The sequence below is a fragment of the Saccopteryx bilineata genome, chromosome 5 (genome assembly GCF_036850765.1).
Source record: "Saccopteryx bilineata isolate mSacBil1 chromosome 5, mSacBil1_pri_phased_curated, whole genome shotgun sequence".
Taxonomy (NCBI): domain Eukaryota; kingdom Metazoa; phylum Chordata; class Mammalia; order Chiroptera; family Emballonuridae; genus Saccopteryx; species Saccopteryx bilineata.
Genome location: NC_089494.1, coordinates 55,977,330 through 56,001,490, shown reverse-complemented (window position 1 = coordinate 56,001,490; position 24,161 = coordinate 55,977,330). Strand labels below are relative to the sequence as shown.

Genomic DNA, 24,161 nt, shown 5'->3' with positions numbered 1-24,161 from the left:
CCAAGCAGGGAGGCTGGAGAATGTGTCTTTCTCACCATTGACAGAATTTAGAAATGATGGCAACGGAGCCTGCCCTAGTCTGTAAATCTATCAATTCAGTTAATTAAGCACCAGGGCATATAGCCACTGCCTGCTGATAAGGAGCTCACAGTCCACTGGTTCTCTGTAAAGAAGGTGGTTTAGGGGTACAGTGCTCGTGAAGGAGAGGAAGGAATAAGTGCCTAGTTTTATAATTACTGTACTTTTTGCCCCATAAGATGCACTTTTTCCTCCCCAAAAGTGGAGGGGAAAATGCCTGTGCATCTTATGGAGCAGTTGTTTAATCTTTTTTTTACCTGCTGCGGGTTCCTGGACAACTAGAGTATTTGAACATTAAAGTCTCTTGTCATTTGTTAATAACAGTGCTAATGGTTGTTAATACTGCGGTTGAGTTTACATTGTTGAAATATTATTGTGGTATATTTTATTAAATACTTTAAAACACTATTTGGTTCAGAATATTTTTTTTCTTATTTTCCTCCTTAAAACCCTAGGGCATCTTATGGCCAGGTGTGTCTTATGGGGAGAAAAATAAGGTAAATAAAAATATACCTTCCCCTTTAATGACTCGGAGACCCAGGAAGTGATGTGCCTGCTTGCAGATCAGTACAGTTGAAGAGGAAGTGGCACGGTTAGCTCTCCCACCAAGTCCACCCGCAGCAGAGGAACAGTTCTGCAGCAGCTGGTGCCTAGCCCTGCTATTGCTCTGACCTGTCTCCTCCTGTGTTTCCTTTTTCATAACCTGCTCCAGTCACTCTAGACTCCGTGTCTGCACTTGCTGTTCTCTGCCTGGTGCACGCTTTCCCCAGACATCTGCATGGTTACCTTCCTCATATTCTTCAAGTCTCTACTCAAACGGCCACCTTTTCAATGGGTCTTCCCTATTAAAAACTGCAACCACCAATGCTACTGATCAACTTTACCCTATTTCTTTTCTTCATAGCACAAGTCTAGCACTTAACATTCTAATGTACTATGTAATTATGTTTTAAGTTACGGTTTATTTTCTGTCTCCACTAGAATACAAACACCCCGAGAGCAAGGATTTCTGTTTTGTTCACCATTTTAAGCAAAGTACTTAGACCAGTCACTGAGACACAGGGAGAATTCAGTGAATATTTATTGATGAATGTGTCTAAAGGACAGCACAGGAGAAAGAGCTACTTTATACAAATGAAATTTGCAACAAAAGGCTCACTTGTAGACAGATATGCAGGAACCCTGATGAAATGAGGTCACAGTTCATTTCATGCTCATTAAAGAAAGCATGTTCTTTAAGAAAAACAGTGGATTTGCCTGCCGTTACCATTTTTCTTTTTCATGTGCTCACTCATATGCACTTTCTTAATTTGTGCAGGCACATGTGTATACACACACACACACACACACACGCACACACACATCCTGTATGTTCTCTCAACTGTCCTTTTGAATATTATTACTCCCATCTGATCTAGTACCTGCATTTGAAGCTGTGTAATTCAGATGTGTGTATGATGTCACCCTACTGGCTGGTTCTAAGATCCCAATTATATAAATGCATTTTTGTTTAAAGGATAGGTAAATGACAAGTTTCCTTTTTTATTTTAAGTTTCAAACACTTACTTTTATCTGGGCCACACTACTTTTCATTTTCTGTTGCCAGTTGATCCTATAAATCAGACTCCTTAAGCTGGTCCAAATAAGAACCAAATGGCATGAATTCTTTGACAGTTTACTTTTTCTGTCTGCAAGGGTCACCTATAAAACATACCAAAGAAGGCTTTGTTAACTTTGACCACCTTATTTTTCTTAGTATGCACAGATATAATAATTTTTTTTAAAAATCTAAAAAAAATTTAAATAGTTCCACATAACAATGTATGAAAAACATTCTTATGAACAATGTTCATAGAAAATATTATAAACAAGAGAACAAATAATAAAAAGGGCATGTTAAGCACAATAAAGTATTTTATTCTAATGACTGAGAGGAACAAAAGTTAATAACTGATGTAAGAAAACTTTATTAACTTGTTCTCAGTGAGGGAGACCTATATCTACATCATAAAACAGTACTGTGACATAAAAAAAACAAACAGGTGAACAAAGGAGATAATTATAAGAGAAAGTCTGTATAAATAAAATATCCAATGTTTCTATATAAGTAAGAAGAAAATATCTAATGTTCTTAGATGATGAGCAGAGATAAATACACTCTCTGGAAATACAAGGAGCTATAGCATAATGAAGCACTAAAGCTGTCTATCAAAGGCACAGGCTTCACATTTATAAGAAACAAGTATTTCATTCAGAATAAACCTAGTCATCAACATGTAATAGAATATAGCCTTCATATAACAGTAACTGAAATATCCTTCAACTTATTAGAAAACTGTGTCCTAATCTTACTATAAAAGACAAAGTCACCAACACTGAAATGACCCAGATGTTAGAATTAGCACAAAAAAATTTTAACACATATTCAAAAATACCAAGGAAAAATGCTTGCAGTAAAAATATAAAACATTTCAGCAGCCCCCCCACCCTAAATAATAATACAAACAATATAAGGGAGCCAAAATGAAAGTCTAGAACTAAAAAATGTATTAAGTGAAAAATTTCCTGGATTGAGTTAACAGCACAATAGAGATAAAGGGCACTGGCCAGTTGGCTCAGTGGCAGTGTCAGCCTGGTGTGTGGGTGTCCTGGGTTTGATTCCTGGTCAGGGCACACAAAAGAAGTGACCACCTGTTTCTCCACTTTCCCCCTCTCCCTTCTCCTCCAGCAGCCATGGCTTGGTTGGAGCATGGTGGCCCTGGACACTGAGGATGGCTCTCTGGCCTCCACCTAAGGTGCTAAAAATAGCTTGGTTGCTGAGCAGCAACAATCTCAGGTGGGCAGAGCATTCCCCAAAAGGGGGCTTGCTAGGTGGATCTCAGTCTAGGAGCATACAGGAGTCTGTCTGTCTGCCTCCCGTCCTCTCACTTAATAAAAATATTTTTTTAAAAAAAACAATGGAGATAAAGGGAAGTCAGTGAACTTGAAGTAAAAGCAATAGAAATTATTAGATAACAGAATAACCAAAAATGTTAATGAACAGTATCATGGACATGTAGAACAATATCAAAAGATCTAACAGGCATAATTCAAGTCCAAGAAAAAAGAAAAAATGAGATACAAAAAATGTTTTTAAATTAACAACCAAAATTACCTCAAGCTTGGTGGAAGGCATAAATTTATTCATGAAGCTCAGAGACTCTCAGTCAAACCATCAAAAAAAAAAACAAAGATAAAGAGAAAATCTTGAGAGCAGTAAGAAAATAAAACACATTCCATAGAGGTAAAAAACAACTGAAATTACTGCTAACTTCTCATTAGAACTAAGGAGACCAAAAGATAGTAGAATAATCTTTAAAATACTGAAAGCTAAAACACCATTAACCTAGAATTACAGCAAAAATAATCTTTAATTTTTTTTATTTTATTTATTTTAGAGAAGAGAGAGAGAGAAAGAGAGAGAGAGAAAGAGAGAGAAGGAGCAGGAAGCATCAACTCCCATATGTGCCTTGACTGGACAAGTGCAGGGTTTCGAACCAGCGACCTCAGCGTTCCAGGTCAACACTCTATCCACTGCGCCACCACAGATCAGGAAAAAATAATCTTAAAATGAAGATGAAATAACATCTGCTGATTAAACAAACAAAATCAACTATAGGAGTCTAAATCAGCATCTGACCTGCACTGTAAGAAATGCTAAAGGAAGTTCCTCAGGCTGGAGAGAAACAATACCAGGTGCAATTCAGATCTGCAGGAAGAAATGAAGAACACTAGAAATGGGAACTTTCTCAAGAAATATAAAAGACTACTTTTTCTTTTATCGTAAATACATAGGTTTCCACAAGTTATAGTGTATGTATTCTAAAGAAAGAACCATTTACTGTTCCAGCAATTCTCTGGTTTATGTATCTTGCCCAATTCCTATCGAGACCAACTGAAAGACTACTTCCAGTCTCACAAACTCTTTCAGTACCTTTCTTAACCACCAATCAGTTTTGAGGCACCACATGATTCCCTATAGTACACTTTCTCCCTTGCTGCAGCAAATTAATCATTTAACTTTGACTACTAATTAGGGTATCTTACTGGTGAGTTTTTATTGGTGGGCTTTAACACACAAAACAAATGAACCAGTTTCTCCAACAATTCAACAACCTGGGAGACAACAACAAAAAAAAGACAGGGTAGTTGTTATAGAACGGGTCGGGAACCTTTTTTGCTGAGAGAGCCATGAACACCACATATTTTAAAATGTAATTCTGTGAGAGCCATACAATGACCCGTGTATGTTATGCATTATCCAATAAAAATTTGGTGTCCTGGAGGACAGCTGTGACTGATTGGCTCCAGCCACCCGCAACCATGAACATGAGCGGTAGGAAATGAATGGACTGTAATACATGAGAATGTTTTATATTTTTAATGTTTTTTTTTATTAAAGATTTGTCTGTGAGCCAGATGCAGCCATCAAAAGAGCCACATCTGGGCCTGACCTGTGGTGGTGCAGTGGATAACGCGTCGACCTGGAAATCCTGAGGTCGCCGGTTCAAAACCCTGGGCTTGCCTGGTCAAGGCACATATGGGAGTTGATGCTTCCAGCTCCTCCCCCCTTCTCTCTCTCTTTCTCTCTCCCTCTCTCTCTCCTCTCTAAAAATGAATAAAGAACAAAAGAAAAAAAAAAAAAGAAACAGGTTTAAAAAAAAAAAAAAAAAAGAGCCACATCTGGCTCGCGAGCTATAGGTTCCCAAACCCTGTTATAGAATAAAAGAGAGTAAACTTAACAAATATAATGTGTGGACCCAGAATTGAACAATTTGTTGCAAGACCTTAGTTGTTCATTGATTGCTTTCTCATATGTGCCTTGACCGTGGGCCTTCAGCAGACCAAGTAACCCCTTGCTCGAGCCAGCGACCTTGGGTCCAAGCTGGTGAGCTTTTGCTCGAACTAAATGAGCCGGTGTTCAAGCTGGCGACCTCGAGGTCTCGAACCTGGGTCCTCAGTATCCCAGTCCGATGCTCTATCCACTGCGCCACCACGTCGTCTGAATTGAACAATTTTCCCTACACTAAAATGGGATTTTTTATATAGTAAGAGCCCATGATGCCTGACCATGCAGTGGCGCAGTGGATAGAGTGTCAGACTGAGATGCAGAGGACCCAGGTTCAAGACCCCAAGGTCGCCAGCTTGAGCGTGGGCTCATCCGGTTTGAGCAAGGCTCACCAGCTTGGACCCAAGGGTGCTGGCTTGAGCAAGGGGTTACTCATTCTGCTGTAGCCCCACGGTCAAGGCACATAAGAGAAAGCAATCAATGAACAACTAACGTGTCGCAACGAAAAACTGATGATTGATGCTTCTCATCTCTCTCCGTTCCTGTCTATCTGTCCCTATCTATCCCTCTCTGTAAAAAAAAAAAAAAGAAGCCATGTTAACTTGAATTCAACACTAAATTAACATTCCCTATCCAGCCTTTTTTCTAAAAAGAAGGTAGGTTGAAGTTCTTCAGTCTGCACTGGGGACAAAATAATGGAAGAGTACACTTTCTAATCCGTTAAGATTATAAACTGACCAACAATTACTGTATTTCTCCATGTCTATGACGCTCCCATGTATAAGATGCACCTTAATTTGGGGGCCAGAAATTTGAGGAAAAAAAAGTATTACAGAGTTATTAAACTCAAGTTATATTCATCATAAAATTCATACAACTCCTCACGTGGGAAATGCAAGTAAAAAAAATCTACAACCACTGTATAAGATGCACCCAGTTTTAGGCCCCAAATTTTTTGAGAAAGGGTGTGTTTTATTCATGGGAAAACACAGTATTATCATATTCACATTATGGTTTTCTGTGCGGAAGAATGAGAATAGGGTGAGGTTTAGAGTCTCAGAATTACTTATGTTCTTATATATACATATTTTCTAAGACAGTGGAAGTCAACCTGGTCCCTACTGCCCACTAGTGGGCATTCCAGTTTTCATGGTGGGCGGTAGCAGAGCAACCAAAGTATAAATAAAAAGATAGATTTAACTATAGTAAGTTGTTTTATAAAGATTTATCGAGAGATGATGTCAGAGTAATGGCGTGGTAGGAAGCGATACCAATAAATCTCCCCCAAAACTCAACAAGATCTTCAACAAGAAATAGAAAAACCTATCCTTGGAGCCTCCAGATGTTTCAAAAAACACCCGAAGGTATGGTCGAGCCAAAAATTGGCTAAATATATAATCAAACCCCAAAGGAAATAGGGAGTAAGAAATGCTCTGCCTTCCTCCCTAACCTAAACAGGGCTGCTTTCACTGGGAACTGAGAGTATAGAAACTCAGGTGGGCAAAGGGGGTGAATAGATCCAGGCCGCGGCACAAACGGCCGAACCAGGCTGTGGCACGGAGATCCAAGCTGAGGAAAAACTGTGCCTGTGGCAACCCAGTCAACACAAGGTAACACTCGCACGAAACCCAGACAAAGAAAGACAAGTGGGGCAGCCATTTCCCCCGATCTCCTGGTCGGCGTGTGCAAATAGTGGGCGAGAAATTCCTCCGAGTGCCTCAGCAGTGGGCGCTCGTGTTACCCCACAGAGAGGCAGAGTCAGGAGCCTTTGTGTGGGCCAAAAGCAGAATCTCGGGCCACCCCAGCGCCATGAAAAAGCCACGCACAGGGAGGGAGCGAGAGCCAATTCCAACACTGGAACTTTTCTGTGCGGGCAGGGGTTTCAATCAGAGGGTGAGACTGCTGGCCTGATATCCTGGTCTGCGCACACGGAGAGTGGGCAAGAGATTCCTCCGAGCACCTCAGGAGTGGGCGCCTGTGTTATGCCACAGAGGGGCAGAGTCAGAGGCCTCTGTGTGGGCCAAAAGTGGAATCTTGGGCCGCCCCAGCGCCCTGAAAAAGCTGCGCACGGGAAGCCAATTCCAACGCTGGAACTTTTCCGTGCGGGCGGGGGTTTCACTCAGTGTGTGAGGTGGCCAGCCTGATATCCTGGTCTCCGCACGCAGATAGTGAGTGAGAGATTCCTCCAAGTGCCTCGGCAGTGGGTGCCTGTGCTATCCCACAGAGGGGCAGAGTCAGGGGCCTTTGTGTGGACCAAAAGTGGAATCTCCAGGCCACCCCAGCACCCTGAAAAATTCACGCACAGGGAGGGAGCGAGAGCCAATTACAACGCTGGAACTTTTCCATGCGGGCAGGGGTTTCACTCAGAGTGTGAGACTGCTGGCCTAATATCCTGGTCTGTGCACAGATAGTGAACGAGAGTTTCCTCCAAGCGCCCCAGTAGTGGGCGCCCGCCCGTGTTACCGGACAGAGTGCCAGAGCCAGAGGTCTTTGAGTGGGCAGAAGCCCTGCCTGATTATGCTAGCAGCTCTGACGGACTGAGCCCTTACCCAGAGCCCTGTGCTGAGTGGGAATAGAGTGGGGAGTTGTCAGCACTTTGAGCCTCTTACTATCCAGGCAGAGGCAGCAGCAACCCCATAGCCAGATTATAAGGATACTAATTGAGGAAGGAAAGACTAGGAGAGAGGCTCCAAGAACACGGACTCTCTCACTGTTGGAGCCTATAAATGCTAATGAGCCTGGACTGCCAACGAGACTGAAGCACAATACATGACATCGTGATAGAGACTTATCAACTGCAAACCGCTACCTGAGCGTGCCAAAGGGGCAGAACCCGGGGTACAGAGTCACTGACCAGGAAGAGGGAGAGAAAAGAAAAAGCAAGAAGATAACCTCTCAAAATCAAGAATAATCTGCAGACTTTATAACCTATCCCATTTTATTATATATGTTTTGTTTCTCTTATCTTCATTCTTGATTTTTTTTTTCCCTTCTCCAATTTGGTCATTTAACTCTCTGCCGGTCTTACTCTCTCCTCACCTTGAACTACACTACCCATAAGTGTTACATCTCCCATTATCTTTTCTTTCCTCTTCCTTTCTCTCTATGAGGGTTGCACTCCAAAACCTTTAACTCTCTCTCTCTCTCTCTCTCTCCTCTTTTTTCTTCTTTTAGTGGTTCCCTCTTTTTTTCTCTCTCTCTCTTTCTTTTCTCCCTCTTTATTAGTTTTGTCCTTTCTCCTTTACGTCTCCTCTCATTCAAACCTGAATAACAAACAAATTATCTTATCTGGGACTCAAACTTTAAGGCCCATTAGATTTTCATCAGTTTTCTCAACAGAAACTCTACAAGCTAGAAGAGAGTGGACCCCAATATTTAAAGTCCTGAAAGAGAGGAACTTTCAGCCACGAATACTATACCCATCAAAGTTATCCTTCAAATATGAAGGAGAAATAAAAACATTCACAGATACAGAAAAGATCTGTAACCAAGGAGCACCAAAATATATAAGAGGGAATTTAGATAAAAAATATATAAGAGAGAATTTATCATCAGAAAACCCCCACTCCAGGAATTACTAAAGGGGGTTCTCCAATCAGATACAAAGAACAAAAAAAAAAAACCAAAGCCACAAGTAAAAGCTCCAAGACAAACACGATAAAACCAAATTTAAACTGTGACAACAACAAAAAGAAAGGGGGGGAGAGGATGGAGATTAACAGCAAAGGACGATGGAGTGCAAAAGTACTCACAAAATAGTGCACTACAATGAACAGGGTAGGAACCGTTTTCATTACTTAAAGGTAACCACCATTGAAAAAACCACCACAAAAGCACATGATTTAAAAAAGATAGCAACAGTGGAAAGATGTATGGAATACAACCAAATAAAAACAAAAGATAGAAAAACGAAAGAGAAAGATCAAACAAGACACAAAACTAACAGAAAGCAATCTATAAAATGGCAATGGGAACTCACAAGTGTCAATAATTACACTAAGTGTAAACGGATTAAACTCACCAATAAAAAGGCACAGAGTAGCAGAATGGATTAAAAAAGAAAATCCAACTGTATGCTGCCTACAAGAAACTCATCTAAGTAACAAGGATAAAAACAAATTCAAAGTGAAAGGCTGGAAAACAATACTCCAAGCAAATAACATCCAAAAAAAAGCAGGCGTACCAATACTCATATCTGATAATGCTGACTACAAGACAGCAAAAGTACTCAGAGACAAAAATGGCCATTTCATAATGACTAAGGGGACACTGAATCAAGAAGACATAACAATTCTTAATATATATGCACCAAACCAAGGAGCACCAAAATATATAAGACAGCTACTTATTGACCTTAAAACAAAAACTGACAAAAATACAATCATACTTGGAGACCTCAATACACCGCTGACGGCTCTAGATCGGTCATCCAAACAGAGAATCAACAAAGATATAGTGGCCTTTAACAAAACACTAGAGCACCTGGATATGATAGACATCTACAGGACATTTCATCCCAAAGTGACTGAGTATACATTTTTCTCCAGTGTACATGGATCATTCTCAAGAATTGACCATATGTTGGGCCACAAAAACATCAGCAAATTCAGAAAAATCAAAGTTGTACCAAGCATATTTTCTGATCATAAAGCCTTGAAACTAGAATTCAACTGCAAAAAAGAGAAAAAAACCCCACAAAAATGTGGAAACTAAACAACATACTTTTAAAAAATGAATGGGTCAAAAAAGAAATAAGTGCAGAGATAAAAAGATATATACAGACAAATGAAAATGACAATACAACATATCAGAATCTATGAGATGCAGCAAAAGCACTGAAAAGAGGGAAGTTCTTATCACTTCAGGCATATATGAACAAACAAGAGAGAGCCCAAGTGAACCACTTAACTTCACACCTTAAGGAACTAGAAAAAGAAGAACAAAGACAACCCAAAACCAGCTGAAGAAAGGAGATAATAAAAATCAGGGCAGAAATAAATGAAATAGAGAACAGAAAAACTATAGAAAAAATTAATAGAACAAGGAGCTGGTTCTTTGAAAAGATCAACAAAATTTACAAACCCTTGGTAAGACTTACCAAGGAAAAAAGAGAAAGAACTCATATAAACAAAATCCAAAATGAAAGAGGAGAAATCACCACGGACACCGTAGATATACAAAGAATTATTGTAGAATACTATGAAAAACTTTATGCCACTAAATTCAACAACCTAGAAGAAATGGATAAATTCCTAGAACAATACAACCTTCCTAGACTGAGTCAAGAAGAAGCAGAAAGCCTAAACAGACCTATTAGTAGAAAAGAAATAGAAAAAAACATTAAAAACCTCTCCAAAAATAAAAGTCCAGGCCCAGAAGGCTATACTAGCGAATTTTATCAAACATTCAAAGACTTGGTTCCTATTCTACTGAAAGTCTTCCAAAAATTGAAGAAGAAGCAATACTTCCAAACACATTTTATGAGGCCAACATGTCCTTCATACCAAAACCAGGCAAGGATGGCACAAAAAAAGAAAACTACAGACCAATATCTCTAATGAATACAGATGCTAAAATACTAAACAAAATACTAGCAAATCAAATACAACAACATATTAAAAAAATAATACATCATGATCAAGTGGGATTCATCCCAGAATCTCAAGGATGGGTCAACATACGCAAAACGGTTAACGTAATACACCATATCAACAAAACAAAGAACAAAAACCACATGATCTTATCAATAGATGCAGAAAAGGCTTTTGATAAAATACAACACAATTTTATGTTTAAGACTCTCAACAAAATGGTTATAGAAAGAAAATATCTCAACATGATAAAGGCCATATATGATAAACCATCAGCTAACATCATATTAAATGGCACAAAACTGAAGGCTTTCCCCCTTAAATCAGGAACAAGACAGGGTTGTCCACTCTCTCCACTCTTATTTAATGTGGTACTAGAGGTTCTAGCTAGAGCAATCAGACAAGACAAAGAAATAAAAGGCATCCATATCGGAAAAGAAGAGGTAAAGGTATCACCTTTTGCAGATGATATGATCCTATACATCGAAAACCCCAAAGAATCCACAAAAAGACTACTAGAAACAATAAGCCAATACAGTAAGGTAGCAGGATACAAAATTGACATACAGAAGTCAATAGCCTTTTTATATGCCAACAATGAAACATTTGAGAACGAACTCAAAAGCATAATCCCCTTCACCATTGCAAAAAAAAAAAAAAAAAAAATCCAGCAATAAACATAACAAAGAATGTAAAGGACTTATATAATGAACACTACCATTGTTAAGGGAAATCGAAAAAGATACAATGAGATGGAAGAATATTCCTTGTTCTTGGTTAGGAAGAATAAATATAATCAAGATGGCCATATTACCCAAAGCAATATACAAATTTAATGCAATTCCCTTCAAAATTCCAATGACAATTTTAAAGAAATGGAGCAAAAAATCATCAGATTTATATGGAACTATAGAAAACCCCAAAGAGTCAAAGCAATCCTCAAGAAAATAATGAAGCTGGGGGCATTACAATACCTGACTTCAAACTATATTATAGGGCCACGACAATCAAAACAGCATGGTATTGGCAGAAAAATAGACACTCAGACCAATGGAACAGAATAGAAAACCCCAGAAACAAAACCACACATATATAGTCAAATAATTTTTGATAAAGGGGCCAACAACACACAATGGAGAAAAGAAAGCCTCTTCAATAAATGGTGCTGGGAAAACTGGAAAGCCACATGCAAAAGAATGAAACTAGACTACAGTTTGTCCCCCTGTACTAAAATTAACTCAAAATGGATCAAAGATCTAAACATAAGACCTGAAACAATTAAGTGCATAGAAGAAGACATAGGTACTATACTCATGGACCTGGGTTTTAAAGAGCATTTTATGAATTTGATTCCAAAGGCAAGAGAAGTAATGGCAAAAATTAATGAATGGGACTACATCAGACTAAGAAGTTTTTGCTCAGCAAGAGAAACTGATAACAAAATAAACAGACAGCCAACTAAATGGGAAATGGTATTTTCAAACAACAGCTCAGATAAGGGCCTAATATCCATAATATACAAAGAACTCATAAAACTCAACAACAAACTAACAAACAATCCAATAAAAAAATGGGAAGAGGACATGAACAGACACTTCTCCCAGGAAGAAATACAAATGGCCAACAGATATATGAAAAGATGCTCATCTTCTTTAGTTATTAGAGAAATGCAAATCAAAACTGCAATGAGATACCACCTCACACCTGTTAGATTAGCTTTATTAACAAGACAAGTAATAGCAAATGTTGCAGAGGCTGTGGAGAAAAAGGAACCCTCATTCACTGTTGGTGGGAATGTAAAGTAGTACAACCATTATGGAGGAAAGTATGGTGGTTCCTCAAAAAACTGAAAATAGAACTACCTTATGACCCAGCAATCCCTCTACTGGGTATATACCCCCAGAACTCAGAAACATTGATACATAAAGACACATGCAGCCCCATGTTCATTGCAGCATTGTTCACAGTGGCCAGGACATGGAAACAACCAAAAAGCCCTTCAATAGATGACTGGATAAAGATGTGGCACATATACACTATGGAATACTACTCAGCCATAAGAAATGATGACATCGGATCATTTACAGCAAAATGATGGGATCTTGATAACATTATACGAAGTGAAATAAGTAAATCAGAAAAAGCCAGGAACTGCATTATTCCATAGGTAGGTGCGACATAAAAGTGACACTAAGAGACATTGATAAGAGTGTGGTGGTTACGGGGCGAGGGAGGAGAGGGAGAGGGAAAGGGGGAGGGGGAGGTGCACAAAGAAAACTAGATAGAAGGTGATGGAGGACAATCTGACTTTGGGTGATGGGTATGCAACATAATTGAACGACAAGATAACCTGGACATGTTATCTTTGAATATATGTATCCTGATTTGTTGATGTCGCCCCATTAAAAAAATAAAATTATTAAAAAAAAAAATTTATCCTGTAAACTTAGCGAAAATCCAACATAAAGTACTTGGTAAGTAATTACTATTAAATGCTTTAACTTGCTGTAACTCTGCTTTATAAATTTTATAAGTCAAGTTACTTCCCAACTTTATAAATCACCACTACTGTGGAACTGGTGGGCGGTTAGAAAATTTTACTAACAGAGATACAAAAGTGGGCGGTAGGTATAAAAAGGTTGACTACCCCTGATATAACCCTGACCTATCCCTCTCTCAAGACTGACACCCTTTGCTGGTCTCAAACTACCTGCACCCAGGCACTTTTAAAATAAAATTTCCTTTTGGAACACAGGAGCCTCATGTTTTTGGTTTGGCCCATGGTTTCTGCCTTTCAGTCAGTATTAAAGTATCCAAAGAAATCAAAGAGTTAGTGATATGGTCATTTGGATATACTATCTAAATTTAATCTCTTTTGCTGTTACATCGGAAGATCCACTACGGTGATCCTTTTTACCAGAATATAGGCTCTATGAGAGCAGGGGTTTTTTTGTTTTAAAACTTCTATTAGTCTTTCCTTCCTTCCTTCCTCCTTCCCTGCCATCCCCTCTTCTCTTTGCTTTTCTAAGAGAGACAAAGAAACAGGAACATGGAGCTGCGAGCTGCTCCTGTGGGTGCCCAGACAGGGGATTGAACTGGCAACCTCTGTGCTTCAGGATAGTGCTCTAGTCTAACCAACTAAGCTAACTGACCAGAACTTCAATTTTTTTTTAATTTATTGATTGACTCTTTTAGAGAGATAGAAAGAGGAAGGGATAGAGAGGGGAGGGGAAGGGAAGCATTCATTTGTTGTTCCACTCAGTTGTGCATTCACTGGTTGCTCCTCACTTGTGCCCTGACCAGAGATCCCAGGGATCAAACCTGCAACCTTGTCATTTCCAGACTACACTCTAACTGACTAATTTAATCTGCCAGGGTGAGCTATTTTTAATTTATAGTGTTGATTTCCCATTGAGTTTTGAAAAAATTCTATATGATGAACTTCTTTATTGATACATTTAAATATAAAATGACATTTATGAGGCAAATTTCCTTTATCTTGTCCCCTCTCCAGCTCCTTTCTTTCTCTTTCCTTAAATGGCCAAGTATTTTTTGATACATGTACAGTTGATGCCTCCAATTCTTAACCTCCCACCCAAATCCGGTTTTCCACTCCCACTATTCCTACTTATCACAATCTTTTTGTTGCTAAATCCAGGACCATTTCTTTCTTTTATCTGACACTGCTCTAGAATTTGGTACCAAGCACCTCTTCTTGAAGTCTCGCTTCTCAACTTACAGGGCACCAGGTTCATCTGGTTTCCCTACTGTCTATTCTTTTGTCTTTCTGCCTGACATCACTATTCTGTAGAGGTTAATCTTTGCTCATGGATTTGTTTTATAAATTGCCATATTCTCAATACAGAAAGCTCTCAATACATATTTGTTATATATCTTTCTCCATATTCCCTCTGGAAGACCATCCCTACCCCGATACCTTCAACTAACATTTATAAGAATGGCTATCACTCCAGCCCAATCTTCTCATCAGAGTTCCAAATCTTCATCCAATGCCAACAGGAAAGCTCCACGTGGATGTCCCAAAGGCCCTCTGAGCTAGTGAGGCCCAAACTGAAACTCATCATTTCTTCCTCTTTTCAACTAGTTCTTCCTCTACTGTATTGCCTATAAAGCTAGCCAAGTGACAATTTCCTTTTCCTCACTTCCAGTCAGTTTCCAAATCCTACTGATTTTACCTTCTCAGTTAATAGGAGAGATGTAGGGGGAAGCCTCTGTTTGGAAAGATCCCATGATAAGACAGTCTTCATTTCATTTTAGAAGAAGATAAATTGTTTTTGAGATCTCTAACAAGATTTATCACAAGGTATTCCTTATCTCTATGCTACAAGAACCTTTGCAATTGTATTCTACCCAAACAGAGCAAAAGGATCTTTTAAATATCTGCAAAGTTACCCCCCAGGGAAACCCAGGGCTTACATTAAAAGCACATTCCACTACGATATATGCAGTATTATTTTTTCCATACTTTCCAAATTTCCTTCTAGGGTTTTAAAATAGAAATTTCATCTTAATGTCTACTGTATCAAAAATCTATCTCCATATATTATTCTTTTAGAGAAGAGTTTGTCAGTAGCGATCCCTTTACTGAATAAAGACAAATCCTATGAGTCATCTCCACTCTATGAGACCCTCACTCACTTGTATTTATATCTCCTAAACTCACCTTGTCTTGCCTTAGTTTCCCCATCCATCCCTTGGTTCACAGCTCAACTATGTGGCAAAAAGACTTAGCTTTCCTCACTAACCTTAGCATCTCATTCACTGAACAAATATTATCTATATGAGTTTTCTTGGTCTAGTGATTCAGTCAAATGTATACCCATTTGCCTATCAAGGGAGAGGCGAAACCTTAAATTTCAAACCTATGCCATAACTCACACTACTTTACTTAATATTTGCCTTGTGGTGCCTGACCTGTGGTGGCACAGGGGATAAAGCATCGACTCGGAATGCTGGGATCACTGGTTCAAATCCCCGGGCTTACTCAGTCAAGGCAAATACGAGTAGCAACTGATACAATGAGTTGATGCTTTTGGCTCCTCCCCTACCCCCTTCCTCTCTCTCCTTCTCTCTCTCTCCTCTCTCTAAAAGTCAATAAATAAAACATTAAAAAAAAAAATATATATATTTGCCCTGTGGTAAAGAAATAGCTCTTAGTGCTTCTAATCACCCACCGAATACTTTCTTTTCCATCATTGTGTATTAAGGTTTTTATTTGTGCAGACCTCCTTTGGGAGGTCACAAAAATTGAAAAATTTTGTTCAGGACTAACAGGAAAATGAAACTAAAAAAAAAAAAAAATCAGCCTTGAGCCATAACTGATCTTTCCATTAAGAATTGCTTAAGAAAAGCACTTACAGAGAAAATGAGAAAGCACAAGCTTAAGAGAAAGAGCAGTATGGTCATGGTCTTTTTCTTTTTTTACTTTACTCCCTATTCTTTGGAAACAAATTAAGCATAGAGGGTTAAAGGTGGTGTCTGTGTATATAATGTGATGTATACCTTAAGCTGCACACAAGGCACTGTGAGGTGTGGGAGGTCAACGTGTTACAGCAATGTTAGGAACGTAATACCATTGGAAAGAGGAAGTGCAACCAAGTAAGTGGGCCTGGGGCATAGAGAAAAAAAGTGGGTCTTGAACCTGAATCTTAACAAACAAGTAGAAAAGGGGGGAAAGGTCATTAAGGGAATGAGCCGAGCATGCATAAAGACCCAGACATAGAAGAACATAGGGGATCCCCATTGTTTGAGCAGAGTACTGAGTATGTACAGAAGACAGCAGAAACGAGATGGAACATGAGAGATTCATGAAGCTCAAGCACAGAAGACCTTGTATGAGAATACCCGCCAGTTGAAGTTGTGGTCACTGCTATATATCCAGAACCTAGACCAGTGCCTGTCACTTAATAGGTTCTAATTCCAAAATTAATTATAAAAAGCAGTGTGTGGACTTTTGGTGATTATTACTATTTCTTCCTACACCAAACTCCCTATAATGATATTTTGACAACTTCTTTACCAAGGAATACCACAGCAACCTTGTCCCACCTATCAACTCCTACTTCTAGGAACCCCAGCTGTCATCAGCTACATCAACTCAGCACTATCACATGCCACACTTCCTTTGATGGCACTGCAAGAGGAATCTGAACGCTCAAGGTGCTGTTACTTCAACTTACAGAAACAAGTCTAATTATGCAGTATGCCATATGTCTTCACACATTCATACAACTTTGTTCCACCTCCCGAAAATTATGTTCCACAGCTTGTCCAATTAAGTGTAATTATATGGGCTGGATATGTTCTGCCAACTCTAAAAACACAGCTTTGAAGGTGGGCTTTCTAAGTATTTAACTCAAGAGCCATTTAGTAAACCACATTCTAAGCTTTCAAGAAAGCAGAAGGTGGTGGCCTCCAGAGATTTATGAAGTAGCCCCTAGACACACAGCACTATGTTCAACTACAGAGGCTCCTGTCATTGGCTACCCTGATAAAAAACTGTTCGAATAAACTAATTTCGGGAAGGATACTCAAGGTAACTTTTCAGGTGAAGTGCTGAACTGTCTAGCCCCAATCCACTTATGAGTTAGGCACCAAGACAAATTACACATAAATCTCCACAGGATCCCTCCTTCCTATTAGCTAAGCTATTCACTAAGACAGAAGACAGAAGCCGGTATGTCCCAGGCCAAAACTGCTCACACCATTTTCCTGGTATTTCTTCACTGGGAAAAAGTTATTAGGTTGGCTACAAATGGCAAAGTGCTTGTTTTAATCCACTGCTTCCTCCTGATTTGTTCTTTCTGAAGAAAATGCTCTGCAAATTTTCACTTTGTTGTAGGCACTGAAATGTCTCTTCCAATGTCCACATAGCAACTGTATATGATGAGATAACCTATTTAAGTTACAGGGTTAGCTAAATCTTGAAATTTTCTGAAACTACTATGCCAGAGATCTTTTTGTTCCACCACCTTTCCATGCTAGGATCCTCAGACTTGAACAGAAAAGTAGAGGAATGCAACAAAGAAGCCCTCAAAGTTATCAGGGGATTAGCTGTATTATCAATAATCACTTAAAACAAAATAAAACAAAACAAGACAAAAACTAGCTCTAGACTAGCCATGACGTATATACCAAGTTAGGGACACACTAGGTAGTAGTACAAAATTCAGACTAAAAACAAGTGAGCAATAAACAGAGAATAATGTTCGAATTAAGACATGGTCTTTGTAAATACACAATGGGTCACTATGTACTCTCTTAGGTAGTCTCAGGTTCAAGAGCCACTTAGACCCCACTTGGCAATGCACATTCATCAGGGAGGAGCTAAATTCTAACAATTTAAAAGCTGGAAAAACTGACAGAGTTGACTGGTTTAGGAAAGACAGTTAAATAGTCTAGGAAGTGTCAGAATTCCAGAAGTGATAGGAATTAAACTATCTAAAGTGGGGAAGGACAGGTGGTATAGCACAGGCATACTGGCTGGCCACAGAGCAAAGATTTTGAAGCGAGGAAGGCAGCAAACCTGATTCTGAGGGTGGGGCTGGACCATAACAGATCCTTAGGAGATGGGCTAGGACAGTGGCTCTCTAACTGGCATGAGAAGCACACCGATGGTTTGGTAAAAAATGGATTGAAGGGCCCCCCACTTCCCAGGTTCTGATTCAACAGGACTGGGATGAAGCCAAATAATTTACATCAGTGGTCCCCAACCTATTTTGGGCCAAGGACCGGTTTAATGTCAGAAAATATTTTCACGGACCGGCCTTTAGGGTGGGAAGGATAAATGCACAAAATAAAATTATGCAACCAACATAAAAACTGTGGTATTTTTAAATATAATTGTTGAACTTACGAGACAAGCGTCAAAAGTGAGTCTTAGACGGATGTAACAGAGGAAATCTGGTCATTTTTAAAAAATAAAACATCGTTCAGACTTAAATATAAATAAAATGGAAATAATGAAAGTTATTTATTTTCTCTGTGGACCGGTACCAAATGGCCCATGGACCAGTAGGCAGTTCTATTATCCACATTTTTCAGATGAGCTGCTAAGACGAAAGATGTTAGGTAACCTGCTGCAAAAGACAGACTAAGTGCTGAACCAGGACTGAAATCTTTGGCTTACTGCTCCATTTCCCAGCACCAACACAAGCAGGTCTGTAAGAATGCTTCCTTTGATCAAAATCTTTTTTTTTTTTTTTTAAGTAAGAGGAAGGGGGATTGAGAGACAGGGTACCCAGGGCAATGTGCTCAAATCAATTGAGCCATGGCTGTGGGATGAGGAGGAGAAGGGAGGGAGGGGGAGGGGGAGAGAAGGAGAGGGAAAAAGAGAGAGAGAGAGAGAGAGAGAAGGGAGGGAGGAGGGTGGTGAAGCAGATGGAGATGGTCACCTCCCCTGTGTGCTCTGACCAGGAATGGAATGGGGGATTTCCACCTCTACCTGCTGAGACAATCAGCCAGGGCAAAATTACACTTTTAATGCCAATTCTAAATCTGCTTTTCCACTGTAGGATAGTAATTGAGGTTAACTGGTTAACTCCTGAGTTCACAGACAATCCTATAGCAAGGCAGTTAAGAGAAGCCGGTGAACTGGTCCACTCCAGCCCAAGTTTGCTTCCTCCGTCTGCTACTTCCGCTCTGGATATCTAAAAACGCAGAGGACTCTTTTTTTTTTTTTTTTTTTTCATTTTTCTGAAGCTGGAAACAGGGAGAGACAGACAGACTCCTGCATGCGCCCGACCGGGATCCACCCGGCACGCCCACCATGGGGCAACGCTCTGCCCACCAGGGGGCGATGCTCTGCCCATCCTGGGCATCGCCATGTTGCGACCAGAGCCACTCTAGCGCCTGAGGCAGAGGCCACAAAGCCATCCCCAGCGCCCGAGCCATCTTTGCTCCAATGGAGCCTTGGCTGCTGGAGGGGAAGAGAGAGACAGAGAGGAAAGCGCGGCGGAGGGGTGGAGAAGCAAATGGGCTTCTCCTGTGTGCCCTGGCCGGGAATCGAACCCGGGTCCTCCGCACGCTAGGCCGACACTCTACCGCTGAGCCAACCGGCCCGGGTGCGGAGGACTCTTACTACACTTTCAGTCACCAAAGTCTTGCACCGGGAATAGCTTTTCCCCTTTGTTCTTTGCCATTATCTCAAAGAACTGTCATGAGGATTAAATGAAAATAGGTAAAGTGGAGTTGCAGTTAGACTCTGCGAAATGAAATATTACATGACCGTTATATGCAAGTGGATTATTGTAGGAAACTGGGTAGATGGAGAGGTGGTTGGCGACTGGGGAGCCACGTTGGGAGCTATCGTGTTACTGGAGGTTGATCAACTCACGGAACGTAAAGGATGACAGACGAAGAGCAACACATACTAAGGAACAAAGGGTCTCCAAGGCCAAACACCAGGGAGAGCCATTACTTACGGGGCAAATGTATGAAAAAGAAACGCCTAATGGCATTTTAGGGAAGCAGTTATTGGGGAATTACGCTGGAGTGAATCAAAGGAGCGGAACTTTCACTATTTTTTAATTAATTACAGTTCATTGATTCCCCTCCCACGGCCTGCGGCCCGACAGAGAGGCCTCGAGGCCAAACGACTCGAGAACCTCTAAATGATCCCAGCCCGGAACACACCAGACGGAAGGAGAGAGAATCGACGCGAGTGCTGGATTTCAGCAACAAAGACGCTGCGGGGAGACAGCATCAGGAACGCACTGGGAAGCTCGGTCCCCCGCACAAACCCGCAGGAGCTCACCGCCGCCCCTTCCCCACCCGCCCAGACTCCTCCGCCAGAGCGGTCCTCACACTGCAGCCTGGAGGGCCGGCGCGCGGCGGGCAGAGCCACGCGCACTTCGGCGCCGCTTGCGGCCGAACCAGCGAACCTGCACTCACTTCTGGGCCCCTTTAACTTCCCATCCGGTCCAGCAACCCACCACCCCCACTCTGGTTCGCTGCCTGTGGAGAGTCTACGGAGTTAAGTAATTACCTGGAACTCCACCGCGCCGCCATTACACCGGATATACGTCACTTCCCCTTCCCGGCAGTAGGAGGCAGGAGGGACATGAAATACAGAAAAACCTGACACTACATTGGCTTTAATACATTATCCTAGTAATTTACTTTAAAAACCATACAGTAATACCAGATTCAGAGCAGTCGATCCGGCCACGCTTCTCCCTTCGCAAGACAGGACAAAAGAGAAGAAGACACAGACTACAAAGTCCAGCATGCACCACTGCTGAGGATGGAAATGACCTAAGCAATTGCGGTTTTCAGGCTGAGAATGCCGCAGTGTACAACGGGAATTGTAGTTCTTCTGGATAAGCGCCAGAGAGTAGTTCAGGCAGTGGGTTGGAAACCTCATTCCTGCTAGGAGGTAGCAAAATGTACTTTAAAGCTACTTCGTTGCAAAAAGTACACTGTAGTCGTTATTTCCCGCGAAAATCTTAAAAAAAAAAAAAAAAAGCAGGCACCTTTTCCCAGACTGTTTACCGTAATTAGACCGAGAATCTAAGCAAAAATATTACTTTTACATGCATACTAAATTCAAAGATATCGAGCCCAAGTGAATGGGAGAATATTGGACCGTAAACAAAGTGAAGTAATGAGGAGAAGCTAATTCTGAAGAGAAGGTGATGCCTCAGTTTTAGCTCAAGGTACCAGTTCATGAGACGTGGTGAGGTTAAGAAGAGCGCCTGACCGACTTGGAAATAGGAGTCTGTGCAGAGATCAGAGGTAATCAAAGTGTTTGCTTAAGCTTTATTTTTCGAAAATAACAAAACCTAAAAAGTCCATCTACTTGTTACTGTTTTGACATCCATCTTTCCTTAAAACAACTATATTTTTATGTTTTCCAACCCTTTATAAACCAGATCTGGTTTTTCCAAACATGTCTTTATTACAGTTTTAGTGTGCTGGTGCTACCAACCTTTCCTAGAGGCAGGAGAGTGTGATGATTATGGGAAAAGACATTGGACCTGGACTACGTATGTTTAAGTTATGAATCTATTAATATACTTATGGACGATTGATCTGCGGGCACATTATTTCACACTGCTGTGCCCATTTCCTGATCTGTTAGATAGGAGTAATAGTACCCACTCCACAGAATAGTTTTAAGATTTGAATTAGTTGATATACTTGGTGCACACATATGCTTATTTGGCCCAATTGTATAACATCAAGCCTACCTTCTCCTGTTGATGGGAATTAGCATATCCTGCCAAGGTGTTAACTCCTGCATACTTGTCCCTGAATTCAAGAAGTTCAAGTGCTAGACAGCAGATGAAGCTTACTTCAGAGGGACTCTGGCTGTGTACCCTAGCAAGCCTATACCACCTTTGGGGTCTAGGAACTCTACTTCCACAAAGCTCAGAGTTGTGGGAACTGGAAACACTGTGTCCCCCAACAGGTCATTGAAAATGATGGTAAATTGGGCTATTCCTGTTTTAATCCCTTGTTTCTTGAACCCATGTAATGAGCCCTTATCAAGATCTGCTGCATCCTGGGGAAGAGCACCTCATTCTTGTTTATTATTTCTTACCAAGTTATTGAACTTCACCCTTAGAAGGCCATTTTAGTGCTTTATTAGGCCAGCAGCTTCTGGAACATGCAGCATATAATACAACCAGTGGAACCCATGGTCACAGGTAACCTCCCATACCACCTTTGCTGTGAAGTGTTTTACCTGGCTGGATGTTATATTGTATTATATTCCATGAGTGTGAATTAGGCATTTTGTAAGTCCCCAGATAGTGATGTAGGTAGGAAATGCAAATGGATACCCAAAATAAGTAATCTACAATATTTCCATGCAATGGGACTGCTGCCCCTTTCTGGATTGGAAGGTTCCCAAAATAGTTAACTTGCCTCCAAGTAGCTCCTTGATTTTCTAAAGGAATGATGACATATTAGGAGCTCAATATTGGTCTCTTTAGCTGTCAAATTGAACTTTCAGATGAGGCAGTAGACAGGTCACGTGTGGTAAGTGGGCTTCATGATGATTGTTGGGCAAATAAGCTTGTAAAATCTGTATTTTCTGATTTTGCTCACTTTTATTGTTAAAAATGGCGCTGCCATGTGAATGGCCATCACTCAGGTGATACAGCTAATTATTTTCCTGCTTGGGAAGGGGCTTGGTTATGCTAATGTGTGCTGGAGGAGGGGTTTTCACACAGAAAAATTTTAAAAGAGGAGCTAGGAGGCCATTTTGGAAGAGGCCATGTGGTGGTTAGAGAGAAAGCAGTCAAGATGGCGGGGAGCTGAAGGGGAACAAAAATGAGGGGTTTTGTGAGCTCCACTGAACTAATGAGGGCCTTTGATTCTAGGAAAACTTGGATGTGTTAGTAGCTTTGTGAGTGCTGAATGAGTGGGTTTTGGAGCCCAGTGTGTTTGTGTTTACTCGCTTGCTGGGTACAAGCTAGAATAAAAGGTAATAGTCCACCAGTTCTTGCCTCCGTTGTTTCATTAACATATATCTGAATCTAATGGGAACCTGCACAAGCCAGGAGGCTGTGATGCTGGCTGCGACTACTGGCCTTACAATGATAGACCCATATTTAGACTTTATACTTGCCACCATGGCCATTTCATTTAAATGGCCCTTGTGCCAGCACTGAGATGACCATTGGCAAAGACAGGTTGATATCAGCTAGCTGACTAATTTTGTCTACTTAGCTGTTAGTGCTTCTTCCATAATGTATTCTTTCAGGTGGACATTGATATGTGATAAAGAGATCTTCATGCTTCTTGCCCACTTTGCACACCAATATGTAGTTTATCCACATACCTTATTCCTCTAAAACCTCTTGGTCTAATCCTTTAAACTTCTTTCTTTTTAGACTGCTGACTAGCCAGCCAATCTATTTGCCATTGCCTACTAGTCTTATTTGTGTTCTAACAGCAGGCCCTTTTCATTCTGTACAGGTGGATGACCAGGTACACCCCCTGAAGCTCTGCCTGTTAGCAGATTGTCCCTTTCCTTTATTCCTCAAGGCCATCGCCAAGTGGGCTGTAAAGTAGCTGCTATTCATTTTCAACTTTCATCCACATACACTGCTCACAGAAATTAGGGGATCAGGGGACGTGCAGATACTTCAGTACTTTCAGCCTTTTGTATAAGTGAATTTTCACGAATGAAATAAATGTTGGTTTTGCATTCATTAGCATAATCAAACAACTTTGACTTGTCATTTGCTTTTCTGATATTCTTGTTTAATAAAAAAATCAAATACTTTTTTTATCACTTCATATTCATTTTGATATATCCCCTAATTTTTGTGAGCAGTATACTTAGCCAACTCCTCTGTAAACTGAACTCAACCATTTTTTTATTTCTTCAGCTTGGTGTTCAAGACACCACTCCTAACCTCAGTGACCAACAGTGTGAGTTGAAAGAGGGGTTTTGATGCAACTGTGATGGTGACATCAAGGTCTGTCATATGCTTATGTAGATTGTGCCTTCTGGTCTTTGTGCTTTATCGGTGTAATACTTTTATCTTATGATGGATTGCACTTGCCCCCATCGCCAAATTTATGACATAGTGGGTACAACAAGACATTTTATTTTTTTTTGTCACTCAGTGTCCCATGGTCAAACATTCCCTCTTGACCAGTAGCATGCCAAGAGCTAATTTTTAAAAGAA

The 24,161-nt window shown here is 40.5% G+C and overlaps 1 protein-coding gene across 2 annotated transcripts in view; it reads right to left on the bottom strand.

The window, feature by feature from the left end:
* CWC22 (CWC22 spliceosome associated protein homolog) overlaps window positions 1-20,562 on the bottom strand; it is a 78,126-nt gene extending 57,564 nt beyond the window's left edge. Inside the window, exons 1-2 of one of the 2 annotated variants that reach the window (XM_066280769.1) lie at window positions 20,504-20,562; window positions 1,645-1,779 (exon numbers count right to left, since the gene is read on the bottom strand). In XM_066280769.1, the coding sequence (XP_066136866.1) occupies window positions 1,645-1,671 (27 nt within the window). In that variant the 5' untranslated portion in view covers window positions 1,672-1,779; window positions 20,504-20,562. Of the gene's footprint in view, window positions 1-1,644; window positions 1,780-3,757; window positions 3,830-20,503 lie in introns of those variants that run through there. The other variant, XM_066280770.1, reaches the window with a different exon arrangement.
* Between the last annotated feature and the right edge of the window lie 3,599 nt (window positions 20,563-24,161).